Genomic DNA, 22,619 nt, shown 5'->3' with positions numbered 1-22,619 from the left:
TCCTTTGGAGCAATGGGGAGAGAAGTGTTTCTGTCGGTGATGATGCATCCTGTCTTGTGCAGAATCTTCCCCCAGGATGAACAATATCATCCCATCTCTCAGTCTTCACACAAGCAGAAATGCAGATAGTTAACATAGCCTGTTACATGTCTAAAATAAGGTGAGACAAATCCCACCCTAAGGTCTGGGAACAAGGATCTTCCACCTTGGGTTTGTGCGTGTATGTACAGGAAGAACCAGACGGAACGGGCCTGTGCCTCACCCCAGGCTTTTTTGAACAAATTAGTTTATCAGCCTTACCCGACTGTTTAATCCCTCTATTATGGCAGCAGCCTATTCTGTGGGAAGGGATGGATGCTGCTGGCTGCCCTCCTGCAGGTGATCCAGCCACCTGGGGAGACCAGTGACAATTCCTCTGCCAGAGGGCTCCCAGTGCCAGAAGACTTCTTGATCCCTCCCTGCTGGCTAAGGGTGGCAGCACAGCACTATGGAAGAGCTTTAAAGAGCCTTCTGGGGAGAGCCCACAGTTGCTCATCTCAAGAGGCTCCTTTTGTAGGCTGCAAAAGAGCACCTCCATACCTGTCTCCATACTGGCTGGGCATAGAGCAATATATATATATATAATTTTTTTTGCATCGTTTAACAGATGAAGCATTTACTGCTCATCCACTTGGGGCTCACTATGTGGTTGAGTACCAGCTTTCTTCAGACTACTAAATTACCTCGACAAAACTTTTGATTTAGGGGCTCACTATGTGCTTGAGTACCAGTTTTCTTCAGCCTACCTTGACAAAACTTTTGATTTAGAGATGACATTTGGGAGCCAAGGAGAGCATAGCTCTTACCAGCCAACTAGATCTGTTGTCACATAGGACTGACAAGATACTCATGCTGATGGCTCACCAGACAGACAGATTCATTAATTTTCTTCTCCCTTGTCCCATTATCTAAGCCCCAGTGCCATCAGCAGCCACTGGAGTGAATGTTCATTTCTATTCCATTGTCATACTAACTACTGCTCTAGTTTAAGTATTCTTTTGAACCCCAAGAACAATGTGCACAAGGCACAAATCCATCCCTCTCCTCCATGGCTAAGTAGGGCCATTAGACAGGAGAAACAATAGAAACACAGCGGGTGCTCTGTGTTTGCTCCCTGCATGGCCTCACACAAAGACAAAAAGCAAGGAGGGTTGGATGGGCCAGGGATGGGTATTGGATACCCCGATGCACTAATTTTCCCATCATCCCCCAGATCACAAAGGAAAAGAGGTTTTCCATGGGCCTGAAGAGGCTACATTAGTCACTGGGCACAGGACCACATTGTCTGGTTTGTTTTGTTTCACTGAACAATATGTCACATATTTACTTTCCTCTTGGAGGCTGATGCTAGCATAAAATCTTCACCACGTTATGTCAAAATGTCAGCATGCCACACCACCACATCTCCACATGAGGCTGCCTCATGGGCCCCACTAGGATTTTTGCATCCAGTCCTTTCCCATAAGCAGTGTTTTCAGGATGTGAGACCTTCTTAAAATAGGACAAACCCAGAAATCCTGGAGCCGGTGGCAGCTCTTGCTCATGTCTCTGTCTTGAGTGACTCCATCTGGACATGTAGGATTGCTTTTGATGGGCTGTGGAAGCAGCTGCTCCTGGTTAAAGTATTTTTTTACTAGAAATAAATATAAATGCTATGGATAAAAAGTCAGGATGGTCTTTCTCTCTTCAGTCATTACCAAGTTTTACCTCTGGTGAAGGGATTTTAAAATGGATTTCCTTTCTTAAGTGGCCAGATATATTTTAAAAACTTTTTTAGAACTTTTACCAGCACGCAGCTCTGAGAAGTTACAACTGACTTGCTGCAAGTTATCCTAATGCACAAGCAGGTGCAGCTCCACTGAAACCCACAGACCATCTTCTGCCAGCGTTGGCCTCCACATCTCCAGAATTCATAGAATCATAGAATTGGCTGGGTTGGAAGGGACCTCAGAGCTCATCAAGTCCAACCCTTGATCCACTCCCGCTGCAGTTCCCAGCCCATGGCACTGAGTGCCACATCCAGGCTCTTTTGAAATATCTCCAGGGATGGAGAATCCACCCCTTCCCTGGGCAGCCCATTCCAGTGTCTGATCACCCTCTCCATAAAGAAATTCTTTCTAATGTCCAACCTAAACCTCCCCTGGCACAACTTGAGACCTCTTGTGCCCTCTTGTCTTGCTAATTCAATCTTAAACATTCAGCAGCCAAGGCCAGACTACCAGGAGAGTGAGGAGAAGAGCTCAGTCATAACCTGGTGCAGCCACCATGACTGATGACAACACACCCTCTACTCCAGAGAATGTAGATGCCACCCCCTGGGGTGACAGCCTGTCACTGTCACTGGTTGCAGGGTTGGATGCCCTGCACCTTCTGCCACGCCAGAAATGCTTCTCAGTGCCCCCCTCATCTCTCCTCTCTGTCCTGCCCCTGAGCAGTGACTGTGACAAGGCCATACCTGTCTGACTCCGAGGTTTTCTTCTCCAGCTCTCACATGCCAGAGGTCTGAGGCTTCTTCTTCCTCCTGTCTGAAGTGGGTGCCACGGTGCTGAGCCCCCTGCAAATATCCCCTGGGCTGCCTATGGGGGACAGAGAGGAGAGAAGGGTCTGGTCACACAGGCAGAGCATGGATCCATGTCATTCCCTGGGGAGGGGTTAAAACTGCCTTTTACTGTTTTTCTGACAGATCTTTTTACTCAGTGCTATATAATACAGCCCCAAACATATTCTAAGTAGCCAAGGGCTGCCCGGCCATCTGTTTGAAGACACAGACCTTCTGAGGCAGGAGTTCCCAAAGCCTGGCCCATGGGACATTTGCTATGGAGTCTACAAAGGGAATTTTTCCCTTTAACTCAAGCCAGCCTGCACTTGTTTTGTTGTGCTGCTTCAGGCCACCCACCCCATCCGTGAACACTGATTTTTACCTTATTTTTATATGAGATAAAACAGGGGAACCTCTGGTCTGAGCGAGACATCTTCATCCTCTCCATCTCTCTGTCAGTTTCATCCACGGCTCTGAGGTTGAAAAACAGATTAAAAACTGGTCATTCCCCTGGGTACCTACTCTCAGGTCCAGTCATAGTTTCCAGACGTGCTTTTTATGAGAAATACCAGTTTTAACCAGGTAAAAGTGCCAAATGACTGCATGACTTTCTTGCTGGCTTTCAAAGGAACTTAGGCTTTTACAGGTGTATGTGCACTTGGGTATCCATGGCCTGCTCTGAATTAATTAAGAAAGAAACAGACCCCCAAAAGAGAAATATGTACATATGTTACTGTTGTTTGTATTGTTTAATTTTATGTATTTGTACAGATTTAAACAAATAAGGTGCCTTCCAAAGGCAACTTTCAGAGGCTCTAGGCATTCCTAGCACAATAAATTATACATCAAACACAGTAAACAGAATCACACTGCTAGCAAAACCAGATCCTCCAGAGGAACTCAGCCAGCCCAGCTCTGCTCCCTTCCCATGAAGAAATTGCCCCATAACTTCTCCATGCTCTATTACTCACTCCACTTTCTCTTATCTCCAGATATGCTCATTTCCCTCTCCGGGAACCCCTAGCACACCTTTCTCCCTCTCGACAGAGCATCTTGTGGGTTAGCCAGAGGGAAACCCCAGCTTTTCCTTTGCCTGGGGCAGAAAAAGCACCTGGACCAGCACCCATTTCCCCTTCCTCTTGCTGCCAGGGACCACAGAATTGCTGCAGCTCAGAAAAAAGGGGTGCTCAGCCCCACTGCTCAGCAAGGGGGTCCTCAGGGAGGTCTAAGCCCCCACCCCAAGCAAGTAGGAGGATGGGGCCCCTCATCCCACAAGGTCCCCCCCATAAGGGAGGTTCAAGGCAGCTTTGCCCCATGTCACAGGGCAATGCTCCATGCAGGTCGCAGAGCATCTTTCTGTTCTTAAACACAAATTCCCTTAAAACGTACAAAGTATCAGTTGGAGAGTTAAAAGGGAACCAAAAATGTCCGAAGCTGCGCTGATGCTGCAGGAATCCCAGTGCCGCAGGTACACAGCAGGGTGTGGGGCAGCTGGGGTGTCACTCCCCAGGCTTCACTGTGGGGACAACGTAAAAAAAAAATAAAAATTAAACAAACAAACAAACAAAAAAATCAGAACCCACATTTTAACATCGCCTTTACTTTTCAGTTCTGCTCCATGCCCTGGCAGGGAGTTTCTGCCGAGGCAAAGCCCCAGGTTGGGCAGCTGTGCCGGTGGGGAGCTGGGCTGGGGTAGAGGTTTGGAGCTGCTGTGGCATCTGGCACGAAAAAATGTCCCGGGAAGCTGTTACATTAAATGGCCAAATCGATTTATTGAATGGCAGGTGTTAGCTACAAACAGATGGAGAACATAAAGGCATAAGCAGGCATTTGTATGGAAAAGAAGCCATCGATTTGTAGCGAGAGACTCAAAAGTGATCGTTACAGCCTTTAACAGAAGTGTTCTTATTTTTTATGGGCTGAGAGAGGAGCGACAAAAGGGCAAAGAAGCACCGAGGTGCGCAGTCCGCGCCCGGCCGGGACCGCGGAGCGGGGGAGCCGCCGCCTCCGGCCTCAGCCCGGCCCCTGACACCGGTGCTGCCGGTGATGGGGGCAGCACTAGCGGTGCCGGTATCGGTGTCGGTACCGGTGGCGGTGCCGCCCCAGTTGTCACGCGTCGTGGGCGGCTCGTGGCAGCGCCCCCGCGGCAGATGAGCCACGCGCCGGGCTCATTTCAATGAGAATGGGCAGGCTGGAGGAGCCATGTGGCAGCAACAGTTTGCAAATCCCCCCTCCTTCTGTGCAAATCGGGAAACATTTCCAAACATTTGTACCCCAAATCGACCACATTAACACCCCTCGGAGCGGCGCTCCCTGGAGAAATGCTCCGCGCTATGGACATTTAAGCAGAAACAAAACAAGCAAGGGACATAATTTTTTCCCCCCTTTTCTCTCTCTCTTTTTTTTTTTTTCTCTATCTTTTTTTTTTTTTTTTTTTTTTTCTTGGAGGCTCTCGGTGTGTGTCAGCTCCTGATCGATGCGCAACTTTCTAGTTAAGGGGTTTAAAAGCCACCGGGGAATTCGGTTCACCGAGTGAGGCTGTGCACATGGAAGGGCTGGAGAGGACTGAGTGAATGGGTGAGTCTCTAATCAAAGGCCCAAAAAGGCGAACAGCGGAGCTAGCCCCAAAAAGCAGAAACACTACCTAGAAAGGTGTGCAAGGTGCATAATAAAATACCCCACTTGTGCGGATGCTCGGGTGTGCTACTGACCGACAAAATCCTTACAACTTCCATCAAGCTTGGAGCAGCCACTTTGCCAGGGGGGTACCTTGGTCCCTGCGGCCCACGGCCCGGGGAGAAAGGCTGCGGGCGCTGCGGGGCACGGAGGTGCTGTGGCACGGGGCAGGGTTGGGAGATATGTCACCAGGTTAGGGGAAAGGAAAAGGCTCGGGACGCCCCCAGAGAAGCTTGGACCTGTGGCTTCATAGAATCATAGAATTATAGAATGGGCTGGGTTGGAAGGGACCTCAGAGATCATCAAGTCCAACCCTTGATCCACTCCCGCTGCAGTTCCCAGCCCATGGCACTGAGTGCCACATCCAGGCTCTTTTGAAATATCTCCAGGGATGGAGAATCCACCCCTTCCCTGGGCAGCCCATTCCAGTGTCTGATCACCCTCTCAGTAAAGAAATTCTTTCTAATGTCCAACCTAAACCTCCCCTGGCACAACTTGAGACCTCTTGTGCCCTCTTGTCTTGCTGAGAGTTGCCTGGGAAAAGAGCCCAACCCCCCCCTGGCTCCAACCTCCTTTCAGGGAGTTGTAGAGAGTGATGAGGTCTCCCCTGAGCCTCCTCTTCTCCAGCCTCAACACCCCCAGCTCCCTCAGCCTCTCCTCATAGGACTTGTGCTGGATCCCTTCACCAGCCTGCCTTAGGGGGACAGCCTGGGACACCTCGGGACCCCGACCTTGAGGGACCGGGGAGGCAGGGGCAGCATTCACCCCGTGTGGCACCAATGCATGGCCGGGGCCTGCCCCTGTCGCAGGTACAGGCGCTTTGTATCTGCGGGGCCCTGCCAACAGAAGCCACAGAGAAAGCCCCCGGTGGCGGCCACCAGGCACAGACCCACCCGAGACGGACTTTCCCCCGTGGGCCTTAGGGGGGCGGGGCGAGGCAAGTTAAGAAAGACGAATTATCAGAGACGGAGAAAAGAAGTGATGAGGCAGTAGGCGCGATTATGGTGTTTCTGGCTCCCCCCTCTCGTCCCCTCTCCGGGGTCTGCAGCCAGGTAGCATCGGGACACGGGTGGCTGGAAGAAACCGGGCACATCTCGGGAGGGGGGGACAAGGACGACGCGGGAAGGGTTCTCACCTGGCAGGATGAGGGCAGCCTGGCACGGGGGCTCGGAGGGAGGGAAGGCTTGGGCAGGCTGGTAACTTTCACCCGCCCGGAATTAATTAACGTTGTCTCGTTAGCGAGATGCGTTAGGTCTGGCCACACGTGTGCTGAGCCGGGCCATCCTGAAGATAAACCCGCAGTAAATGGGGGGGCGAAAAAGGGAGAGAAAAAGCCTTGACCTCGAGTAAGGGGCTAGAGAGGTGGGGAACACCGTGGAAAGGATGGGGAGGCGATGATCACCAGTCACGGCTGCTTTTCGAAATGAGCCAAAGGGAGGTCGCTGCGCTGTGGCTTTCCAAAGTGACACAGTACAAGGCATTGGGCACACGAAAGAGTCTGAAGGAGCTGGGCTTCCAATCTGCTCTTGGACGACTTTCAGGCTCATCTGTTTGATACCATTAATGCAACTTTTTTTTTTTTTTTTTTTTTTTGTATCTCCGTGTGCGTGTGTGTCAACATGCAGCAGGTGGTTTATATTCCCCGGTTATTATTTTATTATGGGCTCTTTTTATAGCTGCAACCACAATAATGCCGTGGAGTTTCGAGGAGGAGGACTTTACGTCTGTTTTGCATCGCTCACTAGAGCTTCTGAAAATATTTGGTTTTGGGGGGACACACGTGGGTGCTGGAGCCACCTCTGCTCTGCCGGGAACGAGCAAAACTAAGCGCTAAGTTTTACTCGAAAAACATCGGCCAACCAAGGGCGGCCAAGCGCTCAGGGGAGCGCCTGGGGGGCTTGCACCCCTCTTCCCAGGTTTTGGGGAAGGCGGATGTGGGAGAGCTTCCCCAGCGGCCAAGGCGCAGGGCGCCAGGATGGCAGGGAGGTTTGGCGGAACTGTGAAAAGCAGAGATCAGCTTGTCTTGCTTTAACCTACATTAGCTCCGGGTCCATATGGTAGATGCTGCCTGTGGATCCTCCGCACCAACGCGAGGCCCTATTCTTGCACGCCGCCCTGCTTGTGCCAGATGGTGCCTGGACCAAGTGGCCATGCGTGGGGTGGCTCTGGTTAGCCTAATAAACGTCCAATACAAGTCAAAAATCAAAACACACACATACTAACATCTGCTAGAGCCCGCAGTACCCAGCTAGCCTTTCAATACTGAATTAAAGAGCCCCACAGCCCTTCTGTTCCCCTAGGTTAGACACTCATTACCATTTATCAAGCACTGATGTTATCTGGCCTCTCATTTTATTTAGTACCGAAGCTATTAGCATCAGATTTGATTTTGGCAGTTGACGCTGCTGCTGGTAAAGCCGGGGATCTGGCCGGGCGGACCGCTGCAAAATTCCGAGTTCATCAGCGGTGACACATTCCTCTTTCCCACTTGTTTACGAGGCCGAGACAAAAGAGCTCCTCGTCTGTGCCTCTGCCTTGCGGTTTGTCTCTAGCACGGACACTGCTCCTTTCCGTGCCCGCCGAGGCCACGCACACTCACGCACCCCCCAGGCGACAGCCGAGCCTCACTGGACGGGGCCAAGCCAAGTGCTCCCGGCCCCGATGGCAGCCCCCCGACATTGCCAGCTCCCGTGCCCCCCCGGCTCCAGCTTTCCTCGGAACAGCGGGGACCAGGGGAAGTTTTAATCCACTTTGGCGGCGACCCCGATTCCTCGCCTGGCCCCCCTTCCCCAAACCCGCCCACCCGCACTAGGGCCGGTATAATGGCACCGATGAAGGCGGCAGCCTGTGGCGGCCGTGCCTGTGTTTTTTTTTTTTTTTTCCACGCAGAAAGCTCTGCTATTTCTCCACCGAAGCCCGGCCCTCCCGGCGCCACCACCGACTCTTGGCCGCACATGTGCCCGAACAGCATCCCTCGCCAAAGCTGGGATCTAGGAAAAGCGGCGGCTTTGTTGGAAATGAACGAGGAAGCGGGACGGCCGGGGAAGTTGAGCCGGGTTGCGCCCTCCCCATGCTGCCTCGCCTCCAAACAAGGCAGATCCCGGACTTTCCTTTTTTATTGCCCTCCAAAAAGAGCCTGGACCGGGGAACTAATGCTCCTTTTGGGAGACCACAGAGGCTCAAGGGGAACTTGCAGCGCTGCGCCTCGGTGCTGCTCCGCAGGTGATCCACGCCGTAAAGGTCCGCAGCCCTGCGAGCCGGGCGCTGGCATAAAGGTGGCAAGACCTCATTATCATACAGCTGAGGGTTTATCTCTCCCTTCCCCCCCTCCGGCCTCCCATCCATTTAACAAGCTGAAATAAAAAGCCACATGAAAGGCCTTCTCTGTGCTTGGCTTTAATGAGGGACACGCGACCCAACAATAAGCGCAGGCTGCAATCAGGCCAAGGGCTTTACTGGCACACGCCAGACCGCAGCCCGGCTGCAGCCCGGCACCGGCCGTGCCAAGCAGCTTGACACGACCCGAGGCCTCCCGCGTCCCCCACTCCCATCTCGGTCGCCTGCAAGTGCCCGAGTCTCCCCCTTGCCCGTGTTATTGGGGGCCCGGGGCAGAAACAGTAAAGCCGGGCTCCGTCCTCGCCGCTAGCCAGCCTCGGCCACCTGCCTTCAGCGCTCCTTTGCCACCCATTTGGGGAAAGGCGACAGAGCGGCTGCAGATTCCCACCGTGCCCGTCTCCCTGCCACCACCCGCCCCGTTTGCCCCCTTCCTCGGGCAGGTTTCGGCGCTTCGCAGTTAGCCGGGGTCAGGAATATTTAAGGCCGGAGGCGGCGGGCCCGCTGCACGGGTACCCCCGCAGCCAGCTGTGCACCCCAGAGGCAGCGGCGGGGCCGTCCCGGGTTCCCGCCCGTCGGGCAAACACCGTTTTACTTTTACTTTCCACCTGGGGGACCAGCCCTCGCCGAGGGGGTGAGGAAGGCTGGGCCGGGACAAGTCCTGCGATCGCGGTTGTCCCGTCCTGCCACCCCGGGGCCAGGGAGGGCGGGTGGACGGGACAGACGTAGCGATCGGGGGGTAAAGAACCAAGCAAACAAACAAACTAACTAACTAACTAACTAACTGGCTGACGGACGGGCTGACTAAATGACTAAAGAGCGTGTTTTTTAAGCATTTCATCTCCTATTGTTCGGGCGCTCTGGAAAGCTGCTCTGTGGAGAGGCGACTGATCTTCGAGGGAACTGTCCCAGTGCGAGCGCCGTAAATATCTCAACAGATGCTTGGCTTGCTCGTAATCAGCTCGGCACCGCGGCGGGCAGCGCGGCAGCGGCGGCGGCAGCAGCAGCAGGGTATTAATTCTGGATACGAGGGCTCTCCGCAACATTTGGTTCTTTTTTTTTTTTTTTTTTTTTTTTTTCCAGAAAGGAAAGATGGAAAAGGGGAGGGATCGGCCGTGAGTCTGACTGACAGTTTACATAATGAGCTTGTGAGGATGCGAGGGAACTATATAAACAGCTCGAAGGGAAGCAAGTTTTCCATTTACTGAGCGCTGTTAGCACCGGCTAAAGGAGGAGCGGTTCCACACTAAGCACTCCCCTCCGCGTCTCTCACCAACCCACCCGGCTTTGGAGTTTATAAAGGCGACGACAGCGACCAGAGGTCCTGGCTGCAGGATTAATTCCCAGAAGGGGACGGCTCGACACCTGGATTTTACCTTCCGATTTCTGCTGGTGCTCGGGGGATATTTAGAAGAGCGGGTTGCTCCGGGAGAATCGCCGTGTCGCCTCTCTTTTCTCCCTCGACTGAGAAGCACTTGCTTGGACCATTTGAGGAATACAAGAGGAAAACTAAACCCACTAAGAACTGGAAGCTTGAATAACACAAGGATGACAGCCTTGCGCATCTTTGGCTTGACGTTTCTGTTAATGATTTTGCAGCAGGTAATCGCACATCGGAAAAAAAAAAAAAAAAGGGTTCGCGAAATGTAAAGTGGGTGATGGAAGCAAGTTTGCATGGCAAAGCCGGGGTAAGGTCTGATTTGGCTATTTTGTGTGTCTCCCCTTTGTGCAGAGGGTATCCGGCTCTGGCGTCTTCCAGCTGGAGCTACACGAATTCGTGAATAGCCACGGGTTTCTGGCCAGCGGGAAGCCCTGCTCCCCCCATTGCAGGACCTTCTTTCGCGTTTGTTTGAAGCATTTTCAGGCAGTGGTCTCTCCGGGATCCTGCACTTTCGGCAGCATCATCACCCCGGTTCTGGGAATAAACTCCTTCAGCATCAAGGATACAGAGAGATTTGACAGCCCCATTAAGTTGCCCTTTAACTTCACGTGGCCGGTGAGATTCCACTTTAAACCCGATGGCGATGGTGGGGCAGGAGGGCGGCAAGGGCAGGCTGATCGCAGAGCGCTGTTAATCTGTCATGTAAACAAATTACTTTCGCCTTTGTACTTATTTCCAGAACTTCCTTTAAAGGAAAAAAAAAAAGCAAAAACAAGCAAACAAACAAACAAAAGAGAGATGAGAAAGCGCATCCAACCCAGAAGCACTTGGGATGATAAAATATTAAGAGAAATGAAAGCAAGGGGTGGAGGGGGGGGGGGGTGTTTGCTGTGTACCAGCGGCTTGTAGGAAGGAGAGAGGGTAGCGAGCCGCGGGCAGGGCCGCTGCGGGGCAAGGGGTCTCCGGGTTGCTGGGGGTGAGGTGGGGCTGACGCTGTTTCTCCCATCCGCAGGGCACCTTCTCCCTGATCATCCAGGCCTGGCATGCGCCCGCCAACTACCTGCCCGAAGGTGACTACGGCCGCGCGCGCCGGCAGGGGACACCCGCGAGGCGGCAGCGCCCCTACGGTCCCCCCCCCCACATCCTCATCCCCATCCCTGTACCCCCCCCCCGGTCTCCTTCATCCCCATCCCGAAGAGGTTTAACCCGCCTCCTCCTCCTCCTCCCCCCCCCCCCCCGGCTCAGCTGTTTATACGGTAACTTCAGGGCCGGCTTTATCCCAGCATCAGGAGCCGGTCCCCAACGATATCCATCAGGGGCCGCTTTGATTCTGCCCCGGCCTAATCTCCCAACACAATTGCGTTTCCTCCGGGTTATTTTTGGCGTGGGAAAGCGAGGAGGGCTGCGGTGAGAAAGCCGGGAGGCTGCCAGCGAGCCCCGGTCGCCTTTTCCTGTATTTTACACCTTGCTCGAATTCCGCCCTTTGGAAAGGAATAATGGCTTTGGGATGTTTTTCTGAGCGGAAAGGAAAAGGATATTTCACGGCAGCCCTCGCTTTTAAAGGCCCCTCCACTGAGCCCCCCTTGGCCAGGCTTGATGCTACCCCCCCTTGCCCACCCCGCTGGCCACCTTCGTATGCAGCCCATGCCCTTATATACATACATACATATACATACGTATATATATATGCACACACATACGTGTATGCACATATGCGAGCAGGGGGGCACCGCTCCGCTCGGAGGTGGGGTGGGTGGGTGTGGGGTGGTGGTTTTGGCGACGGGGACTTGGCGAGCGGTGTCCGCCGGTGGCTGACGCGGAGCCGCTGTCCCGCAGGCTCCCGGCCGCCCTCGGAGGAGTGGCTCATCAGCCAAGTGTCGATCCAGCGGTCGCTGTCGGTGGGCGAGGGGTGGTCGCAGGACGTGCAGAGCAGCCAGCAGACCCAGCTGCGTTACTCCTACCGCGTGGTCTGCAGCGAGAACTACTACGGAGAGAGCTGCTCCCGCCTCTGCAAGCGACGCGACGACCGCTTCGGACACTACGTCTGCGAGGCCGACGGCAGCCTGGCCTGCCTGCCCGGTTGGACCGGAGAGTACTGCACCGAGCGTAAGTGCCCGAGGGCGGGCGGAGGTTTGGGGGTGAAGGGAAGGGGGGAGCGATGGAACGGCGGTCGTCCCGCCAGCCCCCGTGCGGTTCTCCTCGCTCCCCCGGGGCCTTCGCGGGTTTTGGGCGGGACGGTGCAGCTCCCGGAGGCCTCAGAGCCCTTAAGGGCCACCAGTCGCCTGGGCCACCCGGTCCGCACCGACGGGACGCTAGCGCGGGGAGGGGGTTGCCGCCTCAGGAGCTTCGGACCCCGCGGTATCAGGGGAGGCTCCTTGAGGAAAGGACCCGGGACCCGAAAGTGTGTCCCCATGTCCAGTTCCGCCCCTGGCTGTAGCAGTTTTTTCAGCCAGTCCTTAAAACACGGTGGCTTCAACAAGGCTTTGGGGTTACAAAGCATCGTGCGGGGTGAGGCGCCCGTGTTTTCATGCCGACCTTCCCACTCCCTGCCTGGAGAGAGAAATCAAGCCCCACGCCGAGGACTTTGCCCTCTTTGACTGCAACTATCGGTGCTGTGCTTCCCCTCTGCGAGCATTAGTGGCAAAGAAAGAGCAGAGAATGCTCTTGGCTGATATCCCTGTATGGGCAGTATCTATTCCTAGTTACAAGTGCTAGCAGCTTGCCCACATTAATGCTTCCACCCTTCCTGCTGCCAGAGATGAGGCAGGTGTTGTGTTGTAGTAGTGGGAATCTTCACGTTGGGCTTGGGGTCCTGGGTTTTTTTGTTGGTTTGTTTTTGGTGGGGTTTTTTTGGGTTGTTTTTTGGTTTTTTTTTCAGTCTTTCATTCCCACAAGCCTCCTCTGCCTGCTCCTTTTCTAGCCAGAGTTGTAATAGCTCATGTTTGTTGCATAAACAGAAAAATTGAAGGACAGCTTGTCAAATGCTGGCTCTCCTTGTTCACTTCCTCCTGATCCAGAACTCCCCGTGCTGAGAATTTTTAAAACAAAGCTTTGGAAGTACAAAATTGGTTTTCAAAGTTGATGGTTTTTTTGGTTTTTTGTTTTTTTTTTTTTTGTGTGTGTGTGTTTTGTTTGTTTGGGGGTTTTTTTTTGTTTGGGTTTTTAAGCTTCCATTTTCCCTTTTTAAAGTGCATTCTGTACTGCCACGTGTATTTACCTAAACACTCCTTCTTTTTTATGTTTCCTTCACAGCCATCTGTCTGTCTGGATGCACTGAACAGAACGGATACTGCAACAAGCCCGGAGAGTGCATGTGAGTAGATGGCAATAGCAATGGGAACTTCAGTGTGAAAATGTCACCTTGTAATAGAAACTGAAACAATTTTCCATGTCAATAATGTTTCAATTTGACTTTTTTTGTAGCTGCCGACCGGGCTGGCAGGGCCGCTACTGTGACGAGTGCATTCCCCACATAGGCTGCCGCCACGGGACCTGTAAAACACAGTGGCAGTGCATATGTGATGAAGGATGGGGTGGCCTCTTCTGTGATCAAGGTTAGTTCTGAAGTTGGTGTTTGCAGCTCTAGATTGGTTATTCCTCAGTACTGGACTGAGGAATCCGATCCATTCGGATCTTGCATTACATTTCCCCACTGTACGTGTTCTTATTAGTTTTGTACCATGGGCATCTTACTTACCAGTGTAATTAGAAAACAAATAAGCCTTTTGGGAACCTGCAGTTTTTCTCCCCCCCCCCAAAAAAATCCCCAATCACCTGGCTAAGTGTTGGACAGGCAAGTTTTCTGCGTGCTCAAGCTAAGTTTAACTTATTCCTTTTACAACTATAACAATTTATTACACGGCTTCCATTAGCAGTAAACACCATAATTTGGGCCTTCCTTATTTTGCATACAAGGAAGTTAACTCATGTGATAAGTCTTGAGCATGAGAGAAAAATCATGTAAGCAAGAATGAAAAGCACAGGTCCCATTTTAAGGTACACCAGACCACTTCCACCTATTCAACCCACTGAATCACTGAACTGTAGCCAGCTGAGCAGTCATGTCCTCAAGGCCATGTATACACTGCTGGCACTGAGATTATTAAGTGCTCACAGCAAGCTACGTGTTTCCAAGACAGTTACAGGATTAAGACAGAGGAGTCTGAATTGAGCAGGAAAAGTTGCAGATTTTTTTCTGCTTGTAGTTATCTATTAACCAGTTGTATTCAAATTACTCGATGGTATTTGTTGAGCTAATAAAGATTTTCTACTTATGTCCTATGAACTTACGTGCTTAACCTTTGTCTCAAATTTAAAGGAAAAAAAAAAAAAAAAGGACTGTCAGGCTTGGTGGGTGACTTAGTTTAAACTACTAACATTTACAACAAGAGTACAGTAAATAATCAATAAAATACTTCTATTTGTTTAAATCACCAAGCCAGACATCTTTATTTCATCCCTCCCTCCCCCAGAACATGCCTCAGAGTACCTTTTGAAGATGGGTCTCACTGTGGCAAACTGTGCACAAAGTGTCTCTAGAGCTGTGGAATGCTTGTCAGAGAGCATATGCTCATGGAGGATGTTTCCCAACTTGGTATCTAAGTCCCATCACAGCTAAGGGGTTTACCTATGGAAAAAAAAAAGGGAAAGGATACCAAAACACTGAGAAAATTGAGATTTTGCTGTTTGTCAAAATTTAGAGTTTGTGTACTATGGCAATGGATGCAAAGAAATAACTAAAATCAAGGCTAATCTGAAACATCTGATTATTACTGAAAATAACCTGGATATTCATCCACAGTAGCGACAGCAAAGGGGTTTACCTACAGAAAAAAAGGGAAAGGATACCAAAACACTGAGAAAATTGAAATTTTGCTGTGTTTCTCAAAATTTAGAGTTTGTGTACTATGGCAATGGATGCAAAGAAATAACTAAAATCAAGGCTAATCTGAAACATCTGATTATTACTGAAAATAACCTGGATAGTCATCCACAGTAGCGACAGCGAAGGGGTTTACCTACAGAAAAAGCAAGGGAAAGGATACCAAAACACTGAGAAAATTGAAATTTTGCTGTTTGTCAAAATTTAGAGTTCATGTACTACGGGGATGGATTCAGGGAAATATCTAAAATCAAGGCTAATCTGAAACATCTGATTATTACTGAAAATAACCTGGATATTCATCCACAGTAGCAACAGCGAAGGGGTTTACCTACAGAAAAAAAGGGAAAGGATACCAAAACACTGAGAGAATTGAGATTTTGCTGTGTTTCTCAAAATTTAGAGTTTCTGTACTATAGCAATGGATGCAAAGAAATATCTAAAATCGAGGATAATCTGAAACATCTGATTATTACTGAAAATAACCTGGATAGTCATCCACAGTAGCGACAGCGAAGGGGTTTACCTACAGAAAAAAAGGGAAAGGATACCAAAACACTGAGAAAATTGAAATTTTGCTGTGTTTCTTGAAATTTAGAGTTTGTGTACTATGGCAATGGATGCAGGGAAATATCTAAAATCAAGGATAATCTGAAACACCTGATTATTACTGAAAATAACCTGGATAGTCATCCACAGTAGGGATAGCAGAGTGATAATGCTCTATTAACAATTCCTTTTTATTGAGAGAAGCGTTTTGTTTGAGGGTCTTTTCCCAGCTGCCATTTTCTTTAACTCCTGGTCTCTTTGCAGATCTGAACTACTGCACTCACCACAGACCCTGCAAAAATGGAGCAACTTGCATGAACACTGGGCAGGGCAGCTATACGTGTTCGTGCAAACCCGGCTTCACCGGCGTGGACTGCGAGCACGAGATCAGCGAGTGTGACAGCAATCCCTGTAGGAATGGTGGCAGTTGCACGGTGAGGGCCTTCTAAATGTGAAAGTCTTTGTGTGAAGCAAGCCCCGGGATCCCTTTTCAGATGTGGTTCTGTAACAGCATAATGGGAATTTGATAGCACGCGGGTTCATTACTGAGGCTCACAACTATCGTACTGAACCCTTCCCAAGAGGTGTCAGGGGAGGAAGTCTGTTACAGGAGGAGATGTATCATCTAGATTAGAACTGGTCAACTGATCCTTAGGTTGCTGTGGCAGTCATTATGAGAGGAGAGCAAGATGCAAGGTAGGTGAGGGAGCAGATCTGTAAAAAATAAGCTTCTCAAACCAAGGTTCATAGAGGAACGTGCTAAGGCTGTGTTTTAATAACAAATAAAAGAAAATACCTGCTTTCTGTTAGGGGCATGGCACTAATCAGACAATATGAGGGCAATCAGCTGAGACTCACTCTGTGAAACAGGGTCCTGAATTCTTAGTTTACTGCAGTCTAGTGTTTCAGTCTTTTCGGCCCCAGTCAATGATTGATTATGCCTGTTGATAAAGAGATAGATTATAGATATCAAATGTAAGCTGGTGCATGTTTAGATCAAAGCTATTGGCACAAGACCCTAGCTCCCTTCTCCCAGGGCCTTGGACATACAGTACCTGGAAAGAAGAAACAGGTTTTTTGTGATGGAAGTGGTGGGACTTATCCATGGTGAAGCAACATAAGCCTATTTAAAGAAAAAAAGGGCCAAGGATAAATGGTTTGATCATAGCTGTGCAGGTTGATACAAGAGGTCCCTTCCAACCCAGAAAATTCTATGGTATTCTGCTCTGGAAAGACTTAAGGGATCCCTTTATACAGTAGTGGTGTTAGTAGTGTTTTTGCCTAGTTGCCTGTAGGTTCCCTACAACTGCATCTCCTGTGCTTGTGTAGCTGCATGGTTACACCCACACTCCAAGTATGGCTGATTCACACCTCTATCCCTCACAGTCCAGCCTGCAGTCAGATATTTACACCCCAAATCATAGAATAGGCTGGGTTGGAAGGGACCTCAGAGATCATCGAGTCCAACCCTTGATTAACTGCTGCTTGATTAAAATGCTGCTTATACTACATCAGAGCATAGGTGAGAAGGGACAGAACCAGCACTCACTGCTGACCAGAAAGAAGCATGCAAGCAGCTGTCATTTGGTGGCATCAAAGTGACAGTGGAATGAATAATGTTTTGTTTTGCAGGATATGGAGAATGGTTATCACTGCCTCTGCCCCCCTGGCTACTATGGCACCCACTGTGAGCACAGTGCTTTGACGTGTGTGGATTCCCCGTGCTTTAATGGTGGCACATGCTTGGAAAAAGAACAAGGGGCCAGCTACACCTGTGTGTGCCCTTTCAGCTTCACGGGGTCAAATTGTGAAAAGAAAGTAGACAGGTGCACAAGCAACCCGTGTGCAAACGGTGAGTCTTTTTTTATCAAAAAAAAATCTCGTGTCTCTGACTCATTTGTGCTTTTCAGTGCAGAAGTGATAGAAATCCAATCTGACCTCTACTCTTCATCTGATACATTAGTTCCTCTCCCCCAGCTCTGTTCCATATCTACCCTAATTTTGGTCTTTTGCTGGGGGAGGAGGCTCTCACTGGCATTTGCTAAGCAGCAAAACAACGCACAAAGTTCATTGTGTGATGGGGAAGGTGGCAGAATTAAGTAAATTCAATTATTACACATTTAGAAGGGGGATAATTTTAAGGAAATGTGATACAATTGGCTGGACTAGAAGGAACTCCTAGATGAGCAGTTGTTCTGGAAAATTACCTCCCTCTTCTTGAGACAGTATAAAAAAGTAGGGGAGAGGTTTAGGTGAAGTGCATGGCAGACTAATTCCTTTTATTTTATTTTTTTATTCTCCCTCAGATGGCAATTGCTTTTACCTTGGTCAGATCCGTGTATGTCGTTGTCGGCCTGGTTTCTCTGGTCAAAAATGTGAGATAAACATCAATGATTGTGCCAGAAACCCATGTTCCAACGGGGGGACTTGTCACGACCTGATCAACGACTACACCTGCACGTGCTTGCCAGGCTACAGTGGCAGGAACTGTGACATCAAAACCAGGGATGAATGTGCTTCTGGACCCTGTGAGAATGGAGGCACGTGCTACAGTGGACTTTATAGTGCCAACTTTGTCTGTTACTGTCCCTCTGGCTTCATGGGCAACCGCTGTGAACTGCCAGTTTATTCAGTGCCCGTCACACTTCCTCCTAAACCAGTCCCCTGGATTGCCATATCCATGGGGGTGGGTCTGGTGGCTTTGCTCATCCTGTTCTGCATGATAGCAATGGTCATCAGGCAGATGAGGATGCACCCAGAGCAGGACTCGGAGACAATGAACAACCTGTCTGACTTCCAGAAGGACAATCTCATCCCAGCTTCCCAGCTGAAAAACACCAATAAAAATAAAGACCTCGAAGTAGACTGTGGGCTGGAGAAATCCAACTACAAACCCAAGAATCATAAACTGGACTACAATCTGGTAAAAGACCTGACAAGTAGAGGGACCCAGGAAGATAAATATTACAAAAGTGAAAAGTGTTTAGGAGAAAAGTCTCCCCTTCGGCTACACAGGTGAGAAGGCAGTTTTCCTCCTTAGGCTTTCTACAGGCTTCTCATCTTCATACCAGTCTAGAAGGAGATGAGAAAATATGGGGGAAAAAAAATATCTGAAGGAGATACTTAAAACAAACCAGGGCAAATCCAGGAGTCTTGATACCTGGAGCATGTGTGTAGCAGCCAAGCACTATCTTTAGTTAAACTGCATGTGCAGGGTGCTGCTTAGTATGGGTACTGTGAAGGGGAACAGAAGTGGATAGGTTCCTCATAGGCTGGGAGTAAAACATTTCTTCCTGAATAGACTTTTTTATTGTGATTACAAATATGTACTTCACCTACTAAGAAGGCAAAATGATCTGCTCACTGAAAATAATGATAGACTAAAAATAACTACTCTTTTCCTAAAGAAAAGAGGGCAGGTGTTCACTGGCTCATCAGTCTTCTGATCTGTGGAATGAAAGGCTTACCTGGGACCCACTTTTTGGTTGTTTCACTGAACTATTTCATGAGCATGCTATTGGACACAGCAGATGAATAGGAAGACAGCAGCTATTTCTTACTTCCACTTTTGTAGTATAATGTCCTGCCACTGTATAGAACATGTGAAACTTCATCTTCTGCACTTCCCTCCCACACCTTCACGGTTATCTTGTTCCACCCCTCCATATTCATGGTAGATTTTGAGAGTCAGGCTCATTAGCAGTCAACTAATGTTTTTTTTCTCTCTGCCCTGCTTTAGTGAAAAGCCAGAATGTAGAATATCAGCAATATGCTCTCCAAGAGATTCAATGTACCAGTCTGTCTTCGTGATAACAGAAGAAAGGAATGAGTGCATCATAGCCACAGAGGTAAGTGTCCATGCAGGTGGACAGCCATGAATTCATAAAATAAAAGGGTAAATTACCCTTAAGAATTGCAAAGAGTAACCTTCTCAGGTTACTCTATTTCCAGGGATGCTGGATGCTTCTCAGCACTCACTTCTCCTCTTTTGTGGCTCACACAGAACACAGAGTGGGCAAACTAAAGAAATTAGGAGTGATTTTTCTTCAACCAGAAATGTTGAGTTTAGGTAAGTTAGCAGGAGATGAAAACATAGAGCATCATCCCATAAAAAGTCTGTACATTGGAGGTTTATTTCCTCTTATAGAGGTAGTCAGAAAAAAATAGAAACTATAATCATTCCTAGGCCCACTGATGCACAGCCATACTTTTTCCTCTTACTACAATGGATAATTTGTGTTCTGGGGAAACAGGCAAAACTATAGTTTTCCAGCAGAAGATAGAAGATAGCTGAATATATTAATGGACAGGCATAACAACCATTTAGGAAATCTGTAATAAGACCAATAATTTTAACCTCTTGGCATTTAAGCTCCAGCTATGTATTCTCTAATAAGAGTTAGCACCGTTACTGAGAAACATGTCTAGATTTTGATGTTATTTTGAAAAAGAGGATAAGATACAGGAAAAAGGAACAGCCCAGCATTGAACTTTTAAGACTTTAAAAAGCAGCTATTGAGGAAGCAATCAGTTCTGGAGATTTACTGCCCTTTGGAAAAAGGCTTAGTGGAAAGTATAGACATGAATCAATACTTGCCTTCTTCCAGCATAGCCATCTTTACAACCAGGTTTCAGACACCAAGAAAGAGAAGCTTGCTGTGCCATAATAGCAGTGAGCTGTGAAGCCAGATCTGCAGGATTCTGTCTCCTTTGCCAGGGTAGATATCAGATTTCCTCTTGAAGGCAACTGGAACAGAAGTCAACCACCAATATTAGAAGTTTAAGATTAAGTGAAAGGATTTCTAAGGGTGGCAAGATGCTTCATTCCAATTAACTGACCTAAACACCACATCTTCTTTTGAAGAACTTGCTCACCAAAGCTAGACTCCCAGGTTTCCATCAGACACCTGGAGAAGGGTTTTTACTTTCAGAATGACAGTAAATTCCCATCATTCTCTCTCCACACCATTCTTTGCCTCAGTCCAGGCAGAGAGACTGCTCATCATACAGACAAGTTTTTATGCTGGTGATTCCTTGTCTCTGGACCCAGCAAAAACCATTGAACACTGATATTAGACTGCAATCATTTCTGGCTTAAATTGCTTCAGTTTGCCATACCTGAATAATGGGTTTTTTTTTTATTTCTGCAGTACTCAGTGTGCTGTCCTTCCTTCTCATCCCTGGTATTATTTTGTATCCTGACAGGTATAAGACTGAAGATCAGCCCATTTGCACCTCAGATTTAGTAATGCCAGTAGATGGACGTTCCTGCTGCATTGTTTACAATTCAGAACTGGATTGGACTGTTTTTAATTACATGCAACTTGCTGCTCTCAGGCGGAGGATGGAACTGGGTGAACTGGACAGACTGTGAATTTACTGAAAGATGCAATACACCTTTGTGTTCTTATTGCCCTTATTTCAAGTTTGACACCAGAAAATCTCACTTGCTATAGAAGAGGGGAGGCAGAGGGAAGAGAGAGGGGTTAAAAATACTGTTTTAATATGTTTTTAAAAGATACTGAGGCCAGTTCCTCATGGACAGACCCCTGGCTTTCCAGAACTCTTATTTATGGGAGGTGCCAGTAGATGAGGAGGCACTTCAGTATCACAGATGTTGCCATGGAAGGTGTGAAGAAAGACACATTGCTATGCAGATGATGGATACAGTATAAACGAGGTCTCTTTTTTTTTTTTTTTTTTTTTTTGTTCTGAGTTTAAAAGTGCCTAAAGTGTGTCAAGTGAATCTAACAAGCCCAAACAGAGACTTGACTGCTCTTTTTGCAGTTACCTGAACAGAATTGGGCAGGCACAGTTGATACTTCCCCATTATTCATCTGTTTGCATCTCCTCTCTCCTGCTGCATGTGCTGGAGACAGTGTAAGGAGTGAGAGGAGGAATTCACATAATCTCATTTGGTGATGCTTATGAGATCTGACTGACTCAAGCCACAATATGGGACAGGATTTTTGTGGATTTAAACATTCAAGAAGGAAAAGTTGTGATAAGGAATGTGCACTGCCTCCTGCCCACTGACAAGGAGGAGGCATGATCCCAGCTCTATTTAAAGCCTTACAAATGCGTTTAAAATCAATCAGCTCCTAAAACCTTTATGTGCTGAGCTGTCTCAGCTGTTTCCATGCCCTTTGCACTACCAGTGATTGTGAATAGACATTGCTTTTTTTCTTCTCCTTCCTCATTCTCTCCTCCCCACTCACCTTCCCCCTGCCCCGCCTTTCCCCACTTTCCCTCCCCCATCCCCCCCCCGGCCTTATTTTAACACAAATTTGGGGGGTTATGTCGTGTTTCTGAATTAGGTGCCACCTCCTACTGCAAATAGCCTAAAAATTGCAGCTGTTACTTTCTGAAGGAGAAGTGTGGCCCTCCCACTTCTCCATCTGGTTGCAAAACTCCAGCTCCTGCCCTCCATCCCGGTTCCAAATGCCCAGCAATGAAGCACCCACTGAGATGCCCCTCTGCCCAGACAGGTAGAGATTAGTTAGAAGGTTCTAGGCTTGTCCTGTTTCTTTCATACCCATCCACAGCTACATGGAAAAAAGGGGAAGCACACCCCTGGAAACCAGAGGAATGAAGGAGCTCTTTTCTTATATATGTATTTACAGCAATAATATTTGAGACCTCAGTGAGAAGTGCTGTGACACTGAGGAGATGAGACCATGAGGTGGGGCAGACTGAGGAGGGAAGAAACAAGATCTCTTGGAAGAAACCTGGACCATGTTATCTGTCAGACAGCAATATTCCTGCCCTTGTAAATCCTGTTGTTGGACCAGCCCATCTACTGCCTTGAACTGTGCAGACAAGACCCCTTTATAATGTCCACTACTGACCTTCTGCTCTGACCACATAGGACCATTTTGAAGATGACCTTCAGAAATCAATAATATGGGTTTTAGTTTGTCTGTTTGTAGTTTATTTTGAAGACTAGTATTTCAGTAATTTAAAAAAAAAAAATCAGAAGCACTGAACTTTCTACGTTTTATAACATTATTTTGTATATAATGTATATTTATAATCAAAACAGAAGTGTAAATATGTTTATTACTTCTCATGTAATGTTTTTAATGTGATGACAAAGTTTGAATTTTATTTTTTTTTCAAGCAATGAAAATACTTTCCTGCTACTATGAAGTTTACTGTGGTTTGTCCTTTTACACTTCTCTGTGACAGGCAAAGTTACCTGAATATTTCAGAAGTAAATC

General features: G+C 48.5%; 1 protein-coding gene and 1 long non-coding RNA gene across 6 annotated transcripts in view; one reads left to right on the top strand and one right to left on the bottom strand.

Annotated features, from left to right (window-relative positions):
- Positions 1-6,853: 6,853 nt before the first annotated feature.
- Positions 6,854-22,544, top strand: DLL4 (delta like canonical Notch ligand 4). The gene is made up of 11 exons (XM_071744740.1): positions 6,854-10,189; positions 10,320-10,583; positions 10,981-11,038; positions 11,805-12,074; positions 13,221-13,281; positions 13,392-13,522; positions 15,664-15,833; positions 17,032-17,251; positions 17,706-18,414; positions 19,139-19,247; positions 20,605-22,544. Exons 1-11 carry the CDS (start codon positions 10,136-10,138, stop codon positions 20,608-20,610), a joined length of 2,052 nt encoding a protein of 683 aa, XP_071600841.1. The 5' UTR covers positions 6,854-10,135; the 3' UTR covers positions 20,611-22,544.
- LOC139796561 (uncharacterized) overlaps positions 13,093-22,619 on the bottom strand; it is a 32,917-nt gene continuing 23,390 nt past the window's right edge. For 4 of the 5 annotated variants that reach the window (XR_011726053.1, XR_011726054.1, XR_011726055.1 and 1 more), the window contains 4 exons: positions 19,997-20,146; positions 16,196-16,340; positions 14,458-14,595; positions 13,093-13,460 (listed from right to left, as the gene is read on the bottom strand). This is a non-coding gene — a long non-coding RNA (uncharacterized lncRNA). Of the gene's footprint in view, positions 13,461-14,457; positions 14,596-16,195; positions 16,341-19,992; positions 20,147-22,619 lie in introns of all 5 variants that reach the window. The other variant, XR_011726057.1, reaches the window with a different exon arrangement.

The sequence above is a fragment of the Heliangelus exortis genome, chromosome 5 (genome assembly GCF_036169615.1).
Source record: "Heliangelus exortis chromosome 5, bHelExo1.hap1, whole genome shotgun sequence".
Taxonomy (NCBI): domain Eukaryota; kingdom Metazoa; phylum Chordata; class Aves; order Apodiformes; family Trochilidae; genus Heliangelus; species Heliangelus exortis.
The sequence above is the reverse complement of the archived record's forward strand: the minus strand, read 5'-3'. Positions and strand labels throughout refer to the sequence as shown.